Source organism: Elephas maximus, chromosome 8 (genome assembly GCF_024166365.1).
Source record: "Elephas maximus indicus isolate mEleMax1 chromosome 8, mEleMax1 primary haplotype, whole genome shotgun sequence".
NCBI lineage: Eukaryota > Metazoa > Chordata > Mammalia > Proboscidea > Elephantidae > Elephas > Elephas maximus.
In genome coordinates, this window is record NC_064826.1 from 6,456,009 (window position 1) to 6,468,755 (window position 12,747).

The 12,747-nt window shown below is 59.5% G+C and overlaps 2 protein-coding genes across 2 annotated transcripts in view; one reads left to right on the forward strand and one right to left on the reverse strand.

Moving 5' to 3' along the window:
- Window positions 1–1,765: 1,765 nt before the first annotated feature.
- FAM131B (family with sequence similarity 131 member B) lies at window positions 1,766–8,162 on the forward strand. Its single transcript, XM_049893785.1, has 7 exons — window positions 1,766–1,837; window positions 3,931–4,040; window positions 4,576–4,611; window positions 4,853–4,946; window positions 5,207–5,404; window positions 6,809–6,952; window positions 7,165–8,162. Exons 1-7 carry the CDS (start codon window positions 1,810–1,812, stop codon window positions 7,659–7,661), a joined length of 1,107 nt encoding a protein of 368 aa, XP_049749742.1. The 5' UTR covers window positions 1,766–1,809; the 3' UTR covers window positions 7,662–8,162.
- A 3,233-nt stretch (window positions 8,163–11,395) lies between these two features.
- CLCN1 (chloride voltage-gated channel 1) overlaps window positions 11,396–12,747 on the reverse strand; it is a 35,843-nt gene continuing 34,491 nt past the window's right edge. The window contains exons 22-23 of the mRNA XM_049893817.1: window positions 12,109–12,195; window positions 11,396–11,758 (exon numbers count right to left, since the gene is read on the reverse strand). Of these exons, the coding sequence (XP_049749774.1) occupies window positions 11,396–11,758; window positions 12,109–12,195 (450 nt within the window). The remainder of the gene's footprint in view (window positions 11,759–12,108; window positions 12,196–12,747) is intronic.

Sequence of the window (12,747 nt, forward strand, 5' to 3'; positions counted from 1 at the left end):
AGCCTGACTCTGTTGTGCTATGGGGACCAAGAGCAGGGTTTGTTTGTGATATCGCAGAGCACCCCAGGGGAGAGCTGTTTCCGGTGGGAGGGACTGAGCAGAGCTGGCCACTTGGCCCAATACCTTACTAGCTGGAAGCACCCTCTCATTGCCTTCTCTGCCCAGATAGGGCTTGGGGGCATAACTGGAGTAATGGAGGCTGGGGCTTTGTTTTTGTTTTGTTTTTCTTCCTTTTTGCCATCTTTCCATATTCTTCCCTTTGCAGCTAAGGATGTATTCCAGGAGGGCAGAAACCCATTGATAACTTCTTTTGTATAATCAACAATGGCAGAAATGCAAGACGTACTTTCTAATTCTCTGTGCTGTGGAAACAAGGTATCAGATCCTCCCACGAATAATACTGGATTAGTAAAACCTAAGCAGACCTAAAGCTGATTATTCTCCTCCATAGTTTTACTAATGTAGATTTGGTTTATTTCTTTACATAGACCAAGGACATTCTTTACATGTCTCAGGCCTGCAATTACACCTTTAGCACTATCCTGCCTCCAGGGATGCCACTGAACGTGGTGGTTACCGTCTTACCATGGAGGGTGGCTCCCATTTATAATTTAAAGATTAAAAGTCTGTACCCAGAGGTCTTTGTGTCTCTGTTACAATGCCACACCGGGGAGCCCTGGCCCATGTCCTCCCCATCTCACCCCAGGAGGGACAGAAAAGCAGGTGGAGAGCAATGAGCCCCTGGATTAGCACCGTGCTTCTGCTCTGTTCTCTGGTGTTAAGGCAGCCTGCTCCCTCACTTTGGGCTCTATGGGTGCTGCTTAGAGAAGATGATCTCCTTGTCCTTTCCGTGGGGGTCTTGGGTGGTACAAATGATTAACCCTTTTTGGCAGCTAATCAAAATGTTGAAGGTTCGAGTCCACCCAGAAGCACATTGGAAGAGTCCTACTCCCCACAACTCAGCCATTAAAAACCCTGCAGAGCACAGTTCTACTCCGACACAGGTGGGGCTGCGTGAGCCAGAGTCCTGTCCCCTGTCGGCTGGCTGTTTTGGCCCCCCCATTCGACTGTTCTTGACTCCACTTCTTGCCTGCTGTAACTACAGCGTCTGCTTGATCCTTGCTGCTTAGTGCTCTCTCTCCATCTCCCCCAAGGAGCACCCTCCCCACTAGCTGGTCCTGAAGTGTTGTCTTCACTTTGCTGAGATCGAGTTATCCTTGTTAAACTCCTCCCACTCATCAGGCCTGGAGTGGGACTACCTTCAAGGTACCCCTCCGCGCCCCGCCCCCAGCCTAACGTTCCCAGCTACCCCCAGAGCACAGGGCAGTCTGTTTGGGTAGCCAAACAGCTCCCTGACACGCACAGCAACACGCGGGCCACCAATCGCGCGTCTGCGTGCGCCAGACGCAGCCTGCGGGGACACCACTAGTGTCGCCAGCCTCCCTGGGGTGTTACTGCCACCCACTTGCTCTCTCCCGGGGTCCCCAGCGCCGACCCCGCACATCCATCACCCAGAGCCCAAGGGCAGCCCGGGCTCCTGTCCCACCCGAGCCTGCCTTCCCGGGTCCCCGCGGCGGGAGTCACGCGGGGGCCTCGGGGGGCGCGGGGCGGGCGGCTGCTGGGCCAATCCCGAGCTGGCAGCGCGCAAGCCGGGCGGGGCGGCGGCGGCGGCGGGATGGGGAGGGCCAGGGCGGGCCGGAGGGATGGGGAGCGGCGCGCTGAGACGCCGCGGCGGCGCTGCAGAGCGGCTGGGCGGCCACGGTCCCTGCTCCCGCGCCCGCCCCTGCCGGCGCCCCGGACGCCCGGACCATGGGCTGCATCGGCTCCCGGACCGTGGGTGGGTACCGCGGGGGCGGGGGCGCGACCCGGCCCCCTCCCGGCCTCCCGGCCACCGGGGCCCGGCCTGCGGCCTCGCCTCGCCCCGCGCCGCGGCCGGCACCCATGCCCCGCAGGCTGGTCCCCGAGCCTGCATCCCTCCTCCATCCCTCAGCATCCCTCAGCATCCTTCCAGCATCCCTCCCGTCAGCATCCCCACCAGCCCCCTCCCTGCCCTCATCCCTCGCCGCCAGGCTGCAGCCTTGGCCCTGCCCGCGCCCCCTGTCTCCGGAGCAGCCCCCGAGACCCCGGCTTCCATCCTGCCCCAGGTCTCCCCCCACCATCCAGTCTCCCTTTCCGGCCCCCTCCGTCCTGCTCCCCGCTCGCTTTGTTCCCGTGCGTCCCCCCTCCCCACCTCCACCCGACAGGGACAGGGGCCGGGCGGCTGGGGACCGGAGGGGCGGGAACCGGCGGGGACCCGGGAGGAGCCGGGCGGATGGCACCTGTCTGCAGGCGGCGGGGAGGCCGGCGGCCCTGTGTTTACTGTGAAGGGGAGCGAAGCAGGCGCGTCCTCACTGCTCTTCTCCGCCCCCGACCGCCGCCCCCTGCACCCGTGCCACCCTCACAGCTCAGCCAGTTACTCCAACCCTCTCCCAACCCCCCAGTCTCCCCATTCCGGCTCCCAGTTTCTACCGCCTACACACTCCAGCGACCTCAGGCTGAGGGAATAATTCTCATTATTATTACAAACAAACGCACCCCCCGGAAGCCTGGTTTCTCCGAGCCCTGGTTTATTTCCATGGATACCCCTCAGCCTGCCATCACCCCTTCTCCTGGTCCTCCCTCCCCTGCCCCCAGCTCTGACTCAGCGCTCCCTCCCGCTACTACAGGCTGCCCACTCCCCTCCCACCCGCTGCCCCAGCTCTTCCCCCAGGGTGCCCAGTCCCGCTTCTGTTCTGAGGCCAGGTGTTCAGTCCTCCTCTCCGCATCTTCAGCCTCTGGCCCGAACCCTCTCTCCACTCCCCTGCAGCCCCAGGGAGAGTGGCCCACTTTGAGGGGTCTTTCCTCCTTAAACCCTTTTCCTTTACACCATCTGTGTGGTTGCAAGCTGGGGGCCTGTACTTACCCAAGAGGAAGACCCCCTCAATGTACCCCTTCCCAAGAGAGGACGCCTGTATCCTCCCCTCAGAATCATAGAGCTTTTTGTGTATCTGGGACCTCCAAGGGCAGATGGTCCAGGCTGCCAGCTGATGTAAATCGTTCTACCACCACCCCAGGTGCCCTCCCCAAGACTTCCTGCATCCCCCTCCAGTCAGGAATCTCCTGCCCTCCCGGGACAGTCCTCAAACACCCCACCCCTCCTGTTGTGTCCTGTCTTCTCTTTGCCTTGAATTTCCTCATGTAACCCCTATTTTTATAAAGCCCCCTCTCCTCTCTTCCAAATACCCACCTCTTCAACCCAGTACATGTCTCCCTCAGCCAGGGGGAGGGTCTCCATCCCATTCTCAGGACTCTCTGCCCTCTGTTCCCAGAGGCCCTGGTCTCCATCCCATTCTGGGGGACACTCTGCCCTTGCTCCACCCTATGCTCCTGGTGGCCCCTGTCTCCATCCCATTCTGGGGGATGCTCTTCCCTCTTGCCTCCCCTGCTCCTGCCTCTGTCCCCACCGAGTCTCCTTCCAGTCCCACAAATTTACCGAGGGCTTAGGGAGGGTCCCCTAGGGAAGACATATTCCTGCCACCCCACAAAGAGTTATGCCCCCAGGTCAGAGCAGCTACCCCCTGGGGGAGGTCTGCCCTCCTTCTAGAAACGTAACAGAGGAAAAGCCTGGCTCCATCCTCAGGACAGAAGGGAGAATTGTTTCTCTGCTAAGACCCAACCACCGCCACTCTCTTAAACAACAAACAAAAGGCCATATGACCCTTCTCCTGGGTGCACCCTGCTTAGTTGAGTGAAAACAATATCTTGGCTTTGCATTGTTATTTCTCCCATCAAAATTGTGAGGATAGGAGGGGTGAGAAAGGAAACAGGGGGTCAGAGAGAACAGTAGTGTTGTTGGGGGACTGGCCCAGGAGACCCGTGGGCGGGCAGGTGGCTAACTCTCCCGCTCTGCAGGGAATGAGGTGATCGCAGTGGACTGGAAGGGCCTAAAGGATGTCGACCAGATACCCATGGACAGTACCAGCTCACTGCAGGGGAGCAGCCTCCACCGACCGTCCACAGAGGTGAGCCCCACCTCACTGCCCTCCCCAGAGACCTCGAGAGACCCCAGGAGCCCACATGGCCAGTCATCCCAGGCTGTAGCTGCCTGACCCTCCAGTTGTTGTCAGGTGCTGTCAAGTTGATTTTGACCTGTAGCAACCCCATGTGACAGAGTAGAACTGCCCTATAGGGTCTCCTAGGGTATCATCTCACTGAAAGCAGATCTCCAGACCTGTCTCCCGTGGAGCTGCTGGGTGGGTTTGAACTGCCAACCTTTCAGTTAGCCGCCGAGTACAGACCATTCCACCACCAGGGCTTTGTATCCCCCAGTTAGCCCCCTAAATTCCAAGGCAACACCCCAAATGCTCCTAGAGACCAACACCTTCACAGGATATTCTCACGCTTCCCTTGAACGTTCCACTCTGAGATCCAATTTTTTGCTGATCTCAGGAAAGCCCCCCTTCTTCACACCTTAAGGAAACCCCTCAAGGGAGGTGGGGTCACTCGGGCTACTGTACGTGCCTGGGACACCCATGCCCTTGTCTTCTGTCCTCACAGCAAACCCGGACGGAGTTCTCCTGGGATGCCATCAACGTGAGTGCAGCCCCGCCCCCATCCCTGCCAACTCCTTTTCACCTTCATAGAACACAGTGTGCCTGCCCCCCAGCGGTCTCCCGGGCACCATGTTCAGGGCGGTTGGGGAATGTGCCTTCACTGAACTCTTCCTATCACCTGCCCTATCATCTCCTTCTGCTGGAAGCCATGGACCCTCCCCAATATATAAAGCACCCTGTACCCCCTTATTCCTCTGCCCTGTTCCCACCCTCCCTACCAGCTCTCCATGGAGGACACCACTTCTATCCTCCCGAAGCTCAAGCGTAACTCGAATGCCTATGGCATTGGGGCCCTGGCCAAGTCATCACTCTCAGGTGAGCCTCCGCCCTGGGGGTACCCCAGCCCGGAGAGCACCCCAAGGCTCCTGTCTGCCTCCCTGCTCCTTCTGGCCATCCCATACCCCAGACCCATTTGTCCTTCCCACTAAGGCTTCTCCCATCCCCAGGCTGCCGTCAGATGTGGAGTCCTGGGGATGCCTGCCCCATGGAGGGTGGGGTCCCGGTGATGGGGTGGGAGGGTCTGGTATGGGTGTCGTGAGCTTTTCTGGATAGTATAGGATTGTCTGGCTCCATAGGGATCTCGCGAAGCATGAAGGACCATGTGACAAAGCCCACAGCCATGGGCCAGGGCCGGGTGGCCCATATGATAGAGTGGCAGGGCTGGGGGAAGGCCCCAGCCATCCAGCCCCAACACAGCCATGAGGCCGTGCGCAGGGACACGGATGCCTATTCTGACCTCAGTGATGGCGAGAAGGAGGCACGCTTCTTAGCAGGTACTTCTACCCTGAGCCCTTGAGTGACACAGTTTTGGGGTGACAAGAGGCTGACCCTCCAACCTTATCCCCCATAGTGGGGTCAGCCTACCTATATGGTGGCCTATATCCCCCACATAGCTGTAGTTCCAGTATTTGACTAGTTATTTTGCTAAGTGTCCTCAATCCGTTCTTAATATCATCTCCAGAAATGATCACTGGAGTGAGATAAAAAGTCCACCTGTCCCAGATGCCTTCCCTCCTACTTGGTGAGACTGTCCACCCCTGTCCTCTCATAGTAAATGAAACAAAGGCAAGGTCTTGGGCTCCAAAAGGCTCTGCTCCTACTCATGCTTCTTGAGGAAAAAGAGGAAGGCTGTGGGGATCTCTTCTAGCCTCCGCCCACTTACGGGACCTATTGTTTTTGACCACCACTAGAAGATCAGGGACCTGGGTGATGAGGGGTGATCTCCAGGAGAGGCTTTATTCCAGGGAAGCAGTGTAGATATGATAACAGGCACATAATGTCCCCACAAGGTTGCAGGACTCTAGTGCAGGTCTCAATAAGGCACCAAGGAAGGGTGGTGGGTCTGAGGAGAGAAAGGAGGTGATGTTGTGTTGGAGGCGTGGGTGATGGGAGAAACATCAGTGGATGGAGAGGGGAGATAAACAGGTTGGGGGCAGGGTAAGGCAGCCAGCAATGCAAGCTTCAACCCTGCCTAGAACAGGGACCCCGCCAAGTCTACCCCCGACGCTGTTCTGCTCTCCCTCCTCCTTCCAATCCCTTGACTTTCCACTTCACATCACCTTGGACCCACAAACCCATGTTGCTCCTTTGGGGAGTCTCCACTGGTCTTGAAACCTCTAATCTAGATTCTGCTGCCCTTGGCTACCCACTACCTTAGCTAGCATTCCTAAAAACTTCCCAAGATAAACTTCTGGAAATCCCTAATTTCTGTCCCTTAGGAGATCTCACCAGAAGACCCCCAACTCTTTCCCCTAGGAATCCTAAATCTGGCCTTCTGGGAAGTCCCCACGATTTGCCTTGTTTCGGGGCATAAACAAAGGCTGCACTGTCCAGTACAGTGGCCACCGGCCTCATGTGGCCATGCCAAGTGGAGCTGTGCTGTAAGTGTGAATACCGACTGGATTTCAAAGATGTAGTAGGAATGAGAGAATGTAAACTATCTTGTTGATTATTTTTATGTCGATTACACATTGAAATTTATGTACATGTTGGGTAAGATAAAATATATTGTTAAGTTAGCTTCACCTGTTTTCTTTTAATGTCCTTGAATATGACTCCTAGAGAATTTAAAACGACATGGGGGGCTCACATCCCACGCCTGTTGTGCTAAGGTGCCGCTCTGTGCATGGTCTGGGGGCTCGAGGTGGCACCCTCCATAATTGCATCTCTCCTGTCAGGTGTCATGGAGCAGTTTGCCATCTCTGAGGCCACGCTCATGGCCTGGTCTTCCATGGACGGTGAGGACATGAGTGTCAACTCCACCCAGGAGCCACTGGGCTGCAACTACAGTGACAACTACCAGGAGCTGATGGAGAGCCAGGGTGAGGGTGGTTCCCAGATCTAAGCCTGGAGGCCTCCAAGCCCCCTCCCCCTCTAGGGAGGGGACACCCACCCCCCAGAGTCCGCCTGCCTTTGCGCTGGTCCTGTCTGTGTCCCTGCCCTCCCTACTCTAGGCACTGGGGTCTTACCCTGCATTCCCGGGCTGCTCTGCCTATGGCACCATGGCCCCCCTGACCTCCCAATCTCTTTGCAGATGCCCTGGCTCAGGCCCCCATGGATGGCTGGCCTCACTCCTATGTGTCCCAGGGCATGTACTGTCTGGGCTCCTCGGATGCCTGGGAAGCCAGTGACCAGTCCCTCATCGCCTCTCCAGCCACAGGCTCCTACCTCGGCCCGGCATTCGATGACTCGCAGCCCAGCCTGCATGAGATGGGGCCCTCTCACCTCGCCTCAGGCTGCTCGGCCCAGGAGCCACCTTTGCTAGGGGTGGACGCTGACTGGGCTGCAGGCGGTATCGTCATGGACCTGGCCCAGGTCCCTGCTGAGGAGGAGGAGGAAGAAGAGCGGGAAGAGGGGGAGAAGAGGCTGTTGGCCCCCGAGGAGGAGGAGGACGCGGGCTGCCGGGACCTGGAGTCTCTGTCCCCGCGGGAGGACCCCGAAGTGTCCACTGCCCTCAGCCGGAAGGTGTCTGACGTCACATCCTCAGGAGTGCAATCCTTCGACGAGGAGGAGGGAGAGGCCAACAACTAGCCCCCAGGGCCCTGCTTCCTCCCACCATGACTGCACCCACCACCTCCCCTGCTGTGCACTGACACGGTGGAGGACCGCACTGCACAGGAGAGTGGGGACCAGGAGGCATCGTACCCCATGCACTCCGAACACCACAGGAACCAAGACCCAGACCACGGCATGAGTGGCCTTCGTGTGGCAGGGCCTGTGACCGCAGGCCTTGGTATGAGGCCGGGCAGGTGGGCAGCAGCCGTCACCACCTGGCCCCAGTCTCTGCCCATCGAGTCTTCCAGGAGCCCTGCCTGCAGCTGCCAATAGCCTCCTCCTCTGCCGCTCTCTCGCTTTCCCAGACTTGGCCTTGTCTCTGGCTGTGGCCCTGGCCCTGTGGGCATGGGAGTCCACTGCAGGGCTGTCTCCCTCGAGGGGAAGAGCCTGCCCTCGGTGTCGAGTGGGCTGCTGAGGCCTGGGGTCCAGGGTGAGGGGGGCCTGGCCAAAGGCTTTGCAGGGACAGGACAGTCACAGTGAGCATGTCCAGGCCCCATCCAGGATCTGACCGTCCTTTGGCTGGAAGGCAGGTCCATAGATCTGTGAGGACTCCCAGCCAGCTGCCTGCTCCTGCTCCCCTTATGTCCCCCAGCCCTGCTCTGGGAACCCCGGTCCCAGGGGTGAGGGACAGCAGCCCCAGGTTTGCTGACTGGGAACGCAGGTGTCCTGGCCAGGGGTAAGCATGAGGGCTGTGTCCCCCGCCCTCCCCCAACTCTCTGGAGCTGTTTACACTTTTCTCTTTGCCTTTTCTACATTTTTATAACTTCTTGGGGACTCAGGGTTGAGTGGGTGGAGGGCTGAGTCGGTGCTGCCAGGGCCCCGGTTGGTGGGTGTCCCCAGGAACGGAGCGTCCCTCGGCTCCTCCTGCCCCTTCGGCTCCTCCCCGGGCTCCCTAGGGCCTCCCAGGACTCCAACACCCTAGCACCTCCACTCGGATGGATCTCGGATCTCGAGGGCAGGGTATGGTCTTGGCCTCTGATGCCCCCCTCCCCCGCCGGCTTTGGGGGGGTTGGGAGGAGGGGGGAAAGAGAGGCCTAAAGAGGCTCATCACCACTTCCTCCCTCTTCCCTTGCACCCACCACGAGCTCCAGCCCTGACTCCGTGTGCCCTCCCCACCCAGCCCCCCGGGTGTCTGTCCCTCAGCTGTGTCCCCCTCCCAGCCCCTACACTGGTATTTCTTTGTAATGAGAAGCTGGTATGTTGGGCTGTTTCTGCCAACCTATGACCCACCCACCCACCCCCTGTCATACACACACAGTTCCAAGATGTAACCAGGGCTGGGGTCCTGTGTGTCTGGGTCCTGAGGGGTCTTGGAGGAACCAGGAGTGGGTGCGGTGACCAGAGGTGGGTGCACAGCCGTCACCTGGTCTGATGCTGCCTGAACAGTGTGTCACGCACAGCTGGCCCTGGACCCCACTTCCGGGAGCTCCCCACCTGGGGCTCCTGTTGCCCCCTCCACTTGTCCAACACATCATCTCTCCCTTTACACCTCACCTCTGGTGCCCACCATCCACCCAGGACCCACAGTGGGCAACTGTCTACCACAGCCCTACTCACTCAGGGCCCAGCAGGCTGAGGAAGAGGTTGGAGCAGTATCCTCCCCCACCCCCCCGCACTTCCCCCAGGAAGCAAGAGTCCCCTGGCAGGATGGTCCAAATGGGAGCTGGGCTCGGTGTCCTGGGGCGCTGCCCCTGGCTTTGCAGGGTCTTTGTCCTAACAGAGCTGGCCTTGCTGAAGGGGGAGGGGCAGGAACTAGCCTTCTGGACTCTTCTGAGCGAGGGGCGCCCTCTGGTGCTGGGGAGGGGTGCATGGGGTTTGCTTATACTTTAGGGACAGAGAGCATGTGCAGGACAGCTGTTGGGGTGGGGGGCTGCTTCCCTTTGGGGTGAGGCTGTGCAGCACGTCTTACGGCAGTCCTGGACAGGGCTGTTTTTATATTCTTCTGAATGAAACTGCTCTTGCTAAATGATTTTCTTTGCGGGGGTGGGGGGGGCGGGGTTGCACTTTTAATCAGTTCACTTTATTAAAGGAAAGTCCAGATCTTCCATCCCTCCCCTTCCTTCCCCCCACCTTCCTTCTGATCCTTGTCCTAAGGAGGGGTCTCGGGTACGTTTATCACCTCACCCACCCACCTCTACCTCCCTTACGCCGTCTTCCAGGGGACACAGTTTTATGACCAGTCTTCGCATGTTTTGTTACCGCGACCTTCCCACCCAGCCTGAGAGAGTCTATGACATATATTACAGAGAGAAGTCTATATAAATATATACAAATATTCTAGATTATGTACACACGGGCATGGGCTGGAAGCCCCTGCCCCTGCCCAGGCCAGCCTCTGTTGGCCTGGGGGGGTGTGATGTTGGAACAGGCGGTGGCTGTGATCATGGCACTAAACAACATGGTGGCATCCTCTGACTGTGTGTGTCTCATTTGGGAACAGGGGTGCCTGGGCACTGGGGCGGCAGGGGAGGGGGAGAGGCAGAGCTGGACAAGTGTAACGTGTCAGTGGGGAGCAGGTTGGAAGCAGGGGTCCCAGATGCCACCAGATCTCTATCACTCTTGGAGAGGGCAGGCTAGTGGCTGTGCCACCCACCAGCCCCTGTCGCTGATGCTGCAGGAAGAGGCTCTGACTCCCCAGCTGGGGAGCACCTAGTGGCCCCCCATCTCAACTAAGCTCCCAAGTCTCCACCCCAGAAAAGGACTGTGAGGAGTGGGCCTCAAAGAGGGGGCTGTGGCCAAGTGGCCTGGTTCCTGGTGGGAAGTCTCAGCAAGAGCAGCTCCAGGGCTTCAGGCTGGACAAGTCTGTGCTGGGCAGGGGGAAATGTTTTAGGGAGTGACCTGCAAATCTGAGTCCCTGGGTGGTGCGGTTAATGGGCTCAGCTGCTAACTGAAAGGTTGGAAGTTCCAGCCCACCCGGAGGTGCCTTGGAAGAAAGGCCCAGTGATCTCCTTCCAAAAGATCAGCCATTGAAAACCCTGTGGAGCACAGTTCTACTCTGACACACATGCAGTTGCCACGAGTTGGAGTTGATAGCAACTGGTGACCTGCAAACCAAGCCAGATGCTGTGCAGTAGGGGACTTCCACCAGAGGGGTCAGTGACGTCTGGGTGGTTTGGACGCTGGGCAGCCAGGCACCGGCCCTTCCACCACCCAGAGCCACGGGGGCCTTTCTCATGCAGACTGCTGGGCCTGCTTGTCTTTGATGTACAGCCCACTGCTAAAGCAGGACAAAGGAGGGGCTGCAGCTGGCCTTTGGCTCCTTGACCTGGGGTTGGCAGCTGGGGCAAGGTCTGCAGGGACTTATGGGACATGGGGGCTGGGCACAGGTCATTCTGGGCTGTCCCAGAAACTTGGTTCCCCTTGTCCACGTGGCACATGGCACCTGTCTGGCGGTCACCGGACCTCCCTTCCCCTGCCCCATGGACTGGAGAACAAGGAGGCACAGCCAGACAGAGGCTGGACAGGAGCCATGGGAGGTCGGGGGTGTCGGGGAGGCAGCAGAAGCCTCAGGAAGCCCTGTGGAGGGTGGGGTCCTTTTGCTGGGGGCAGGACCCCGTCGGATTGCGAGGGGATAAAGGCCAAGCGATGACGGGTGCCGCGGCCCAGTTCTGCACCCCCCAAGACTAGCACTACCCCCCTTACAGCTCCCTGAGGAGCCAGAGTAAGGGATGCCCTCCCCCCAGTGATACCCCTGCCTGGGCCCTTGGGGCTCAGAGTGTCAGCTCATCTTCATCCTCCACGTCCGTAGATCGCAGGCTGGGCCCCTGCAGGATGTCGGTCAGCCCTTCCTCGGGCCCCGGGCCCTCCTCCAGCTCCAGCTCCTCCAGCTCCCCCTCACCTCTCAGGGCAGGGCCGGGAGGGGTCTCTGGGGAGGGCGAAGGCATGGGCGACTCTGGGGGGAGAGGATCCGTGGCCCCGAGGACACCAGGTCCGCTATCAGGCAGGCTCCAGCCCTCTGGAGGTGGGGGCGGCCCTCCGGCTGTCTTTTGAATTGAGGTTGTGTTCCGGAAGCTGGCAAGAGGGGGGCGAAGCTGCACCCCAGACTTGGTGTGGCCCTTGATGGCCTTCTGGAGCTGGGGGTTTGGGGGGGAAAGGAGAGAGAGTTCAACATGGAAGGAGAGGATGGGGTGCAGTGAGAGCAGCAGCTGCTGGGAACAAGAGGCAGACTAACGGGAAGGCACAGGAAGACGGGGTGCAAGTAGACGGGGCACCACGGAGGCAACAGAGGATGGGACAAAGGTGGAGAGAAGAAGAGCTGGCCCTTCCACCCCTCCTTGTGGCCTCCGGCCTCACTTGGCCCCCAGACACCCCTACACCATACACAGGGACCCCGGACCTGACCCAGTTGGGTAGGACTACCTCTGGGGAAAGCACCCCCTAGAACTGGGGCACATAGGTCTGTCTCTCTGGACGGCCAGCTCACCTCCTCCAATGCCAGCACGCCCCGGAGCTTGCCCATGCTGGTCACGTAGGCGAGGTGCAGGCCCAGGAGCGAGAAGAGCGTGTGGGTCTGCAGAGGGCAGTGGCGGTCAGCACGCAACCCCCCCCCCACAGAGTCCCCCTGCACCAGTGGTCAGCACATAGCCCTCCCCCCAGTGTCCCTCTGCACCAATGGTCAGCACAGAGACTCCCCTGTGTCCCCCTTGCACCAGTGGTCAGCGTGTAGTTCCCCCCCGTGTCCTCCTGCACCAATGGTCAGCACACAGTCTCCTCAGTGTCCCTCTTCACCAGTAGTCAGCACACAGACCCCCTAGTGTCCCCCTGAACCAGTGGTCAGCATGCAGTCCCCCCAGTGTCCCCCTGAACCAGTGGTCAGCACACAGCCCTCCCCCAGTGTCCCCCTGCACCAGTGGTCAGCACAGTGACCCCCCCGTGTCCCCCTTGCACGAGTGGTCAGCGTGTAGTTCCCCCCGTGTCCTCCTGCACCAGTGGTCAGCACGCAGTCCCCCCCAGTGTCCTCCTGCACCAGTGGTCAGCACGCAGTCTCCCCCCCCGTGTCCTCCTGCACCAATGGTCAGCATACAGTCTCCCCAGCGTCCCTCTGTGCCAGTAGTCAGCACAC